The 10,579-nt window shown below is 44.3% G+C and overlaps 1 protein-coding gene across 1 annotated transcript; it reads left to right on the top strand.

Moving 5' to 3' along the window:
* Window positions 1-8,556: 8,556 nt before the first annotated feature.
* LOC123167909 (uncharacterized) lies at window positions 8,557-10,083 on the top strand. Its single transcript, XM_044585773.1, has 2 exons — window positions 8,557-9,110; window positions 9,241-10,083. The coding sequence occupies exons 1-2, from the start codon at window positions 8,707-8,709 to the stop codon at window positions 9,509-9,511; spliced, it is 675 nt and encodes a 224-aa protein (XP_044441708.1). The 5' UTR covers window positions 8,557-8,706; the 3' UTR covers window positions 9,512-10,083.
* The last annotated feature ends 496 nt before the right edge of the window (window positions 10,084-10,579 follow it).

Below are 10,579 nucleotides of genomic sequence, written 5' to 3'. Positions count from 1 at the left end.
TTAGTGAGGAAGTTAATGATGATGATCATGTAACTTCAGATCAAGTTACTACCAAACCTCGTAGGTAAACCAGAGTAAGATCCGCACCAGAGTGGTACGGTAATCCTGTTCTGGAGGTTATGTTACTAGACCATGACGAACCTACGAACTATGAAGAAGCGATGGTGAGCCCAAATTCCGCAAAATGGCTTGAGGCCATGAAATCTGAGATGGGATCCATGTATGAGAACAAAGTGTGGACTTTGGTTGACTTGCCCGATGATCGGCAAGCCATAGAAAATAAATGGATCTTCAAGAGGAAGACCGACGCTGATAGTAGTGTTACTATCTACAAAGCTAGACTTGTCGGAAAAAGGTTTTTGACAAAGTTCAAGGTGTTGACTACGATGAGATTTTCTCACTCGCAGCGATGCTTAAGTCTGTCCGAACCATGTTAGCAATTGTCGCATTTTATGAAATATGGCAAATGGATAAACAAAACTGCATTCCTTAATGGATTTATTAAAGAAGAGTTGTATATGATGCAACCAAAAGGTTTTGTCAATCCTAAAGGTGCTAACAAAATATGCAAGCTCCAGCGATCCATCTATGGACTGGTGCAAGCATCTCGGAGTAGGAATATACGCTTTGATAAGTTGATCAAAGGATATAGTTTTATACAGACTTGCGGTGAAGCCTGTATTTACAAGAAAGTGAGTGGGAGCACTACAACATTTCTGATAAGTATATGTAAGTGACATATTGTTGATCGGAAATAATGTAGAATTATTCTGCAAGCATAAAGGAGTTTTTCAAAGAAAGACCTCGGTGAAGCTGCTTACATATTGAGCATCAAGATCTATAGAGATAGATCAAGACGCTTGATAAGTTTTTTCAATGAGTACATACCTTAACAAGATTTTGAAGTGGTTCAAAATGGAACAGTCAAAGAAAGAGTTTCTTGCCTGTGTTACAAGGTGTGAAATTGAGTAAGACTCAAAACCCGACCACGTCAGAAGATAGAAAAAGAATGAAAGTCATTCCCTATGCCTCGGCCATAGGTTCTATAAAGTATGCCATGCTGTGTACCAGATCTATTGTATACCCTACACTGATTTTGGCAAGGGAGTACAATAGTGATCTAGGAGTAGATCACTGGACAGCGGTCAAAATTATCCTTACTGGAATAAGGATATGTTTCTCGATTATGGAAGTGACAAAAGGCTCGTCGTAAAAGGTTACGTCCATGCAAGTTTTGACACTAATCTAGATGACTCTAAGTCTCGGTCTAGATACATATAGAAAGTGGGAGCAATTAGCTAGAGTAGCTCCATGCAGAGCATTGTAGACATAGAAATTTGCAAAATACTTACGGATCTGAATGTGACAGACCCGTTGACTAAAATTATCTCACAAGCAAAAAATGATCACACCTTAGTACTCTTTGGGTGTTAATCACATAGTGATGTGAACAAGATTACTGACTCTAGTAAACCCTTTGGGTGATGGTCACATGACGATGTGAACTATGGGTGTTAATCACATGGTGATGTGAACTATTCATGTTAAATCACATGGCGATGTGAACTAGATTATTGACTCTAGTGCAAGTGGGAGACTGAAGGAAATATGCCCTAGAGGCAATAATAAAGTTATTATTTATTTCCTTATATCATGATAAATGTTTATTATTCATGCTAGAATTGTATTAACCGGAAACATAATACATGTGTGAATACATAGACAAACAGAGTGTCACTAGTATGCCTCTACTTGACTAGCTCGTTAATCAAAGATGGTTATGTTTCCTAGCCATAGACATAAGTTGTCATTTGATTAACGAGATCACCTCATTAGGAGAATGACGTGATTGACTTGACCCATTCCGTTAGCTTAGCACCCGATCGTTTAGTATGTTGCTATTGCTTTCTTCATGAGTTATACATGTTCCTCTGACTATGAGATTATGCAACTCCCGTTTACCGGAGGAACACTTTGTGTGCTACCAAACGTCACAACGTAAATGGGTGATTATAAAGGTGCTCTACAGGTGTCTCCAAAGGAACTTGTTGGGTTGGCGTATTTCGAGATTAGGATTTGTCACTCCGATTGTCAGAGAGGTATCTCTGGGCCCACTCGGTAATGCACATCACTATAAGCCTTGCAAGCATTGTGACTAATGAGTTAGTTGCGGGATGATGTGTTACGGAACGAGTAAAGAGACTTGCCGGTAACGAGATTGAACTAGGTATCGAGATACCGACGATCAAATCTCGGGCAAGTAACATACCGATGACAAAGGGAACAACGTATGTTGTTATGCGGTCTGACCGATAAAGATCTTCGTAGAATATGTGGGAGCCAATATGGGCATCCAGGTCCCACTATTGGTTATTGACTGGAGACGTGTCTCGGTCATGTCTACATAGTTCTCGAACCCGTAGGGTCCGCACGCTTAAAGTTACGATGACAGTTTTATTATGAGTTTATGTATGTTGATGTACCGACGGAGTTCGGAGTCCCGGATGAGATCTGGGACATGACGAGGAGTCTCGAAATGGTCGAGACGTAAAGATCGATATATTGGACGACTATATTCGGACTTCGGAAAGGTTCCGAGTGATTCGGGTATTTTTCGGAGTACCGGAGAGTTACGGGAATACGTATTGGGCCTTATTGGGCCATACGGGAAAGAAGGAAAAGGGCCTCAAGGGTGGCCGCGCCCCCCTTCCTTCCTTCACTTTTTCCCTTCCTTTTTTCCTATTCCATATGGGAGGTGGAATCCTACTAGGACTAGGGAGTCCTAGTAGGACTCCACACTTGGTGCGCCCCCTCCTAGGGCCGGCCTCCTCCTCCCTTGCTCCTTTATATACGGGGGCAGGGGGGCACCCCAGAGACACAACAATTGATCCTTGAGATCTCTTAGCCGTGTGCGGTGCCCCCCTCCACCATATTACACCTTGATAATACCGTTGCGGAGCTTAGGCGAAGCCCTGCGTCGGTGGAACATCATCATCGTCACCACGCCGTCGTGCTGACGAAACTCTCCCTCAACACTCGGCTGGATCGGAGTTCGAGGGACGTCATCGAGCTGAACGTGTGTAGAACTCGGACGTGCCGTATGTTCGGTACTTGATCGGTCGGATCGTGAAGACGTACGACTGCATCAACCGCGTTGTGATAACGCTTCCGCTGTCGGTCTACGAGGGTACGTAGACAACACTCTCCCCTCTCGTTGCTATGCATCACCATGATCTTGCGTGTGCGTAGGAATTTTTTTGAAATTACTACGTTCTCTAACACTATTCTCCCTTATTTCCAAGTCTGCACTTGTTGTTTTCCTGACAATAGTAAGATGTCAATTCTATTAACCCTCAGGAATTTAGCTTGAGCATGAAGTGACACATTTCACTGTTTGAGTTTGAAACTATTGTTTTAAAAAACAATAATTATTTAGTAACACTAAAATTTCTAGAATAATTAGTTTGACCACAGTTTGACCAGATTTGACCAAAATTCAAAAAAACTGAAATAATTATTTAGTAACACTAACATTCTAGAATAATTAGTTTGACCATTGTTTGACCACAGTTTGACCACAATTTGAATTTTTTTGCCTCTTCAGATCTTAAAAGCCTCGTAACTTTTTTCTGTTAGGTTTTTGAGGATTTTGAAAATGTTTAACGGGGTTCCCCCAGTTAAATTTGGATGTAACTTTTCGAGTAGATGATTTTTCATATAAAAAACTTTTTCATCCGAGTTCGTACGCAAAAGTTATGCCCATTTTAAGAAATTCCAGAGAGATTTTGCAAATAAAGTCGAAATTCATATTTGTTAATTTTCCCAACAACTAGACCATATATCACATGGGAAACTTATTTTATTTTATTTTTTTGACATTTCCATCATTTTCTTTTGTTTTTTCTAAAACTGAAAAGGCGGTCGGGGGGGGGTAGAGTTTGAAAATGGGCCCTTTAGTACCGGTTCGTGCCATGAACCGGTACTAATGCCTCAAAGCCCATTAGTACCGGTTGGTGGCACCAACCGGGACTAAAGGTCTAACCTTTAGTCCCGGTTGGTGCCACCAACCGGTACTAATGGGCATCGCACCCTTTAGTCCCGGTTCGTGGCACCAACCGGGACTAAAGGGCCCAGGTGAACCGGGACTAATGCCTTAGCCGCACGAATCGGGACCAATGCTCACATTAGTCCCGGTTCGTGACTGAACCGGGACTAATGTGGATATTGCCCTGTGACGAAAGCCCTGTTTTGTACTAGTGAATGTTGGTGTGTATTATAATTATGCAGTTGTATGGGACAGAATTGTAAAATGTCAAAATCATATAGACATTAATATAGAACTGGAGCAAAGTAGAGAATCAACCAGAAATTAGCCACCAACTCCATGTCTCATTTCCTCTAGCACAAATATGAATTCCCTCAAATTCTCAAAAAGGGCATATTAGGTAGCCGCATTAAGTGAGACTCTTATGCCCCACTCTATTCTTAGTATGCGTTCGGGGCACGAACTTCCACGAGTACATGGTGCCATGAGTGTTGTATATGTAGCTTGTGTATATCCAGTTTGTGTCCACTTTACTATCTCTCGACAAAGGAACATTGTACTATAGCACACACTATTGTGTCATGAATGTAGTGGGAGTCTTCCCATGATGATCCCCACAAGACTTGTTTGTAGCTTGAGGAGATTGAAAGTTGAGGTATTGGCATGTCTTTGGCATACTGTGATGGACAAAGATAATTCACACAAGATGCGTATTTTTCACCAACAAGAATATAACCTAATGATGTCAGATAACATTGAAGGGATTTTGCTAGGGATGGTTTCATTCAAGGAGACCCACCGCCACCATGGATGTTTCGAGTTGGAGGGACGCCACTCACCATAGCTAGATTATGTGGGCTAAGTGGAAGGTCACTAACCAAAAATAAAATATATACGACTAAAACATCAAGATTTGGCGTTAGACCCTGAAGAGAAATATAACAAGAGTGGCCCACGTGGACTCGTTGTGGTGAGTAGCATTGGGACTGTCCATGTAATGACGCATCGGTTTTTGGACTCCCTCCACATGTAAACAAATAAAACAACATCCAACATCCCTTTTATTTCACTAAATGTGCTATTTATTATCATTAGGAACCTTCCCTACTCAATGCCGGTTAATATATTGTTGGTAGGAGATTAGCCCGAACAGACGTCGAAATGTGGAGGGAAGAGGCAACAAAGGGAAGATGAAGAGGGAGATGCCATGTTGCGTACATGGTACCCGTAGGAGGGTGGTTGCCGATAAGGCATTGATTATGGCCAAACAAAAGCAGCACCAAATATGGAGCATGGGCACGCGAAAGGCTAAGCTAAAACAAAAAAATGAATACGACATTTTAGGTGGACGTATTAACTGGACATTGCAAGTCCCACTATTCATAGCATGCGTTCGGGACACGAAAGTTCACAAGTATGTGGTGACATGAATGTGTTGTATATGTGGGTTGTGTGTGTCTAGCTTGTGATCACTTTACTATCTCTCGACAAAGTAACATTGTACTTAGCACATGCCATCTTGCCAATAACCTAGTGGGGATCATCCCATGACTGCATGAGACTCATTGTGTAGCTTGAGGACATTGAAATTGATGGTATTGACATGTCTTTTTAGCATACTATGATTAACGAAGATAATTCACACAATAAATATATTTTCCATCAACGAAAATATGATAAGTAAAGGCATCCGGTAACATTCAAGATATTTTTATTGGTGATGAATTCATTTAAATAGACCACCAGCACCATGGATGATGGATGATGTGAGCTAGGGGGACATCGTTCACTAATAGCAAGTCTATGTCGAAGGCCAGTAAATAAGTATGAAAACAAATCTATAAGACTTAAAGCACAAGGATTTGTCGCTAGGTCCGAATGCAAACATAACAAGAGTGGCCAATGTGAATTCGCCACGATGGGTGGCACTAGGAGTGCCCTTATAACGACAAATCGATTTTTGGACTCTACCGCATTTAAACGAATAAAACAACATCCAACATATTTTTATGTTGTAAAAAATGTGCTATTAGTCATCAGTAGGAACCTTCCCTGCTCAATGCCAACTAATATTGTTGGAAAGAAATTACCCGGGAAAATTTACGGAAATGAGACGAAAAGTGCTAGAAGAGGAAGCCATGGTTGGCGAGAAGCTTTGATTGGGCAAAATAAAAGCCGCGCCATATACAGGGCATGTGAACCTTCGTCGCTCAATGCCGATGAACATTGTTGGCAAGAAATTACCTTGAAAAGACGACGGGAAAGGGGAGGGAAAGTGGCAACAAAGAAGAGAGGAAGAGGGAGATACCATGTTTGTGTACAGGGTACACAGAGGAGCATGGTTCATGCTAAGGCTTTGATTAGGCAAAGTGAAAGCCGCACAATATATGGGCCGTGGGTACATGAAAGTCTGAGCAAAAACATGTTGGCGCAGGCGTGCGCATGCAACTCCCCGATGTGGCGCACCCGTCACCCTCGCTGCTTTCGACACGTCTTCCCCTCAAGCGTCCATGCCCCCTCCCGTTATGTTTGCTAAAGTAGATGTGATTACGATAGGTACAAAAAGATTGGAACAATTTTCACTCTCAAACTTTGAATTGAAGCAAATTTAGTTTTTTTTTTTGAAAAGGAGGATACCCCGGCCTCTGCATCCGGAGGATGCATGCAGCCATATTATTAATCAAAGCATGTCCAACAAAAGTGCAAAACGAAACATGAACTTAGAAATAGAGCCCTACAAAAGGCTAAAAAAGAGCCACATCCGGCGGAAAAAATAACAGGCTACGATGACTAAACACCTAGCCTATTAGTTAGCCGCCATCTAAATCTGTTGAAGATAACCTGTGCTGCCATCTCCCAACGGTTGCACCCAGTAACCAAAAGCTCCCTGGACTCCACAGGTGTGAGTAACGACCACGTGCGGATTCACGCCATGGCTATGTAAATAAGCTTCGACGAAGCAAATTTAGTATGCAATACTTCATTGAAAATTAAACAAAAAGTAAGTATTAGAAACGCTGTAAGTTGGAGGGCCGCTACTCATCATAGAGAGTCTATGTGGGCTAAGCGGAAAGCCACTAAATGGACAGGAAAATAAATCTATGCGACTAAACATAAACATTCGATGCTAAACCTGAATATAAATATAGCAAGAGTGGCCAACGTGGACCCGCTATGGCGAGTGGCATTGGGACTGCCCTTATAATGACCCATCGGTTTTCGGACTCCATTTGCATGTAAACAAATAAAATAACATCCAACAATCATTTTTTTATTTCACTAAATGTGCTATTAATTATTAGTAGGAACCTGCCCTACTCAATGCCAATTAACATCGTTGGCAAGATGACGGAAATGCGGAGGAACATGGCAACGGAAGAGATGAAGAGGGAGATGTCGTGTCGCGTACGGGGTAGTCGTAAGAGCGTGGTTGCTGATAAGGCATTGATTTGGGCCAAACAAAAGCCGCTCCATATATGGGGCATGTGCACGCAAAAGGCTAAGATAAAGCAAAAATTGAATACGACAATTTAGGCGGCCGTATTAAGGGAACCTCTTAAGTCCCACTCTATTCATAACATGCATCCGGGACACGAAAGTTCACGGGTCTGTGGTGACATGAATGTGTTGTATAGCTTGTGATCACTTTACTACCTCTCGACAAAGAAACATTGTACATTATCACACACCATTGTGTCAAGAACCTAGTGGGGATCTTCCCATTATCCGCGTGAAACTCGTTGTGGTAGCTTGTGGAGATGGCAAGTGATGGTACTGACACGTCTTTTAGCATATTGTGATAAACGAAGATGATTCACGCAATAAATGTATTTCCACCAATGAGAATATGATAACTAATGGCATCCATTAACATTCAAGCGGTGAATTCGTTCAAAGAGACCACCACCACCATGGATGATGGGCAATGTAAGCAGACCGTCACTCACAAATCACCATAACAAGTCTGTGCGAAAAAGGCCAGCAAATAAGCATGCAAACAAATCTACAAGACCTAAGACATAAGGATTTGTCGCTAGGTCCAAATGCAAACATAACAAGAGTGGCCGAGGTGAACTCCCTACATAGTGGCATTGGGACATCGTTTTTCTGACTCCCTTCGCATTTATAAACAAATAAAACAACATCCAACATCTTTTTATTGCAAAAATTGTGCTGCTATTAATTATCGGAAGGAACCTTCCCTGCTCAATGCGAAAAATTATATTGTTGGCAAGAAATTACGCGGGGAATTTTACGGAAATGTGAGGGAAAGTGCTAGAAGAGGAAGCCATGGTAGCCGATAAGCTTTGATTAGGCAAAACAAAAGGCGCGGCAGCCATATACGGGGCATGGGCCCGCAAAAGGCTAAGCCAAAACGTGTTGGCGTGCATGCAGCCTCCGCTGTCCGGCGCGCCCGTCACCCTCGCCCCTTCCGACACGTCCCCCCCTCCACGCGTCCCTGTCCACCCGTCTCCCTCCCCGGCCGTATATACGCCCCCGGCGCCGCTCCCCGTCCTCTCCTTCTGTCCTCCGAACCATCGCGACGAGAGCAATAATAGCAGCTCCAATGGTGGCCGAGGCCATGGGCGTCTGAGCCGCGCGCCGAGGCCTGCGGGCGCCATTGATGAGAGCAGCTGCAGCACCCTTCACGGCCGGACGCGATGTCCGTTGTGGCTGCGGCGGCCGCCGTGGGCCCCGCGCCGGTGGCTCCGTCCCCGGCGGCACCGTACGGGATGTGCGGCGGCGGCGGCGGCGGGGCGAGGAAGAGGAAGGACGTCGTGCACTACCAGGAGGAGGAGGAGGAGGAGGAGGCGGCGGCGGCGGTGCAAGGGGGGCGGCTTGGCGGTGAGGGCCACGGGCTGTTCGTGCTGGAGACGGTGGAGGAAGAGGAGGAGAGGGAGGCCGAGGCGGAAAACGAGCGGTCCTCCATTGGCCCCGTCTCCGAGGGGGACGAGGAGGAAGGGGAGGAGGTGGAGAGCGCCAGGGAGACGCCGTGGCAGAGGAGGACCAAGAAGACCGGCGGGCTCGCGAGCCTGGACGCCCTCGACGACGCCCTCCCCATCAAGTAATTATCCAGCTTCACCTCCCTTCCCTGAATTATCATCCCCATTAACAACCCTACCAATTCTTGCAAGAACAATCGGCGAATTCTTGGTTCGGTCGGTGGGTTAATCTGCGAGTTCTTGATTTGGCAGGCGGGGGCTGTCGGGCTTCTTCTCCGGCAAGTCGCGGTCGTTCGCGAACCTGCAGGACGTGGCCGTGGCCGGTACCACCAGCAGCAAGGACGTGCTGGCCAAGCCGGAGAACCCCTTCAACAAGCGCCGCCGGATCCTGCGGTGCTGCTCCATCCGGCGGGTCTCCTCCACCTCGCTCACCGCGCTGCCGCCCTTCCTGCCGCCCGAGCCGTCCTTCAACATCGGCAACGACGGCGTCATCAACGGCGGCTCCGGCGGCGGCAGTGGCTGATCATCAACCGATCCAGGGACGCCGTACGTGCACCGATCAGATATCAGATTGATCGAAAAGGAAAAGAGACATGCATATGCATGCAAGTTGCAGGAGAATTAGTAATGGAAACAAACTACTAGGGAGGGAGATCGACAAGATGGATGGATGGATCCTACTTTGTAGTACTCCGGGATCCCACTCATCCCAGCTCACATCACCAATGGCCGCCTAGAGCTTAGGTTTTTTCTTGATTCTTTTACTAGCTGCTGGTAGTTGCATTGACATGCAAAGAGAGGGAGAGGGAGCACCGAACATGGTGCATGTGATATCCATCCTAGCCTACAACAAGTTATGCCAGTGTTCTGTCTCATTGGAGAGAAGCCTGATTAACCTTTTCAATGCTAGTATAGCACCAAGGTATGCATGCAGATCAAGCAAGTAAAAGCCCCGATTGATCATTGACATGTGTGTTCTAATCGATCTCTAGGATTTTCTTTTGCAGTGCATTGCACATATGTATTATAGTACAACTAATAATTGAGAGTACTAACAGTTGCCAAGCACCATATATACTTGACCCTATCTGTGTACTATGGTTGGTAAAGTGGTGCTATTGTACTTATTTTGTGTTTTGAAAAAGTACTATATCGGCAAAAGGGGTTCGTGATCCATTTTTTTTATCTCTTATATATAGGGCCTCTTTGATTTGTACTCCCTTCGTTCCTGAATATATCTCTTTCTAAATATTCCAACAAGTGACTACATACAGAGTGAATCTACACTCTAAAATATATTTACATACGTCCCTATGTTGTACTCCATTTGAAATGTTTAAAAAAAACTTATATTTAGGTCCCTATGTTTGTACTCCATTTGAAATGTTTAAAAAAACTTATATTTAGGACCGTGAAAAAACTTATATTTAGGACCGGACGGAGTAGGATTTAAACTATACATGAACAGAAAATAATAACGTACTCCCTCTTTAAACTAATTAAACTAATATAAAAGCGTTTAGATCATTAGTTCTAAACGCTCTTGTATTAGGTTACAGAGGAAGTAGGACTGAAATATCAAGCCCATTCG

Source organism: Triticum aestivum, chromosome 7D, assembly GCF_018294505.1.
Source record: "Triticum aestivum cultivar Chinese Spring chromosome 7D, IWGSC CS RefSeq v2.1, whole genome shotgun sequence".
NCBI classification, from domain to species: Eukaryota; Viridiplantae; Streptophyta; class Magnoliopsida; order Poales; family Poaceae; genus Triticum; species Triticum aestivum.
This window is presented reverse-complemented; position numbering and strand designations above follow the sequence as displayed.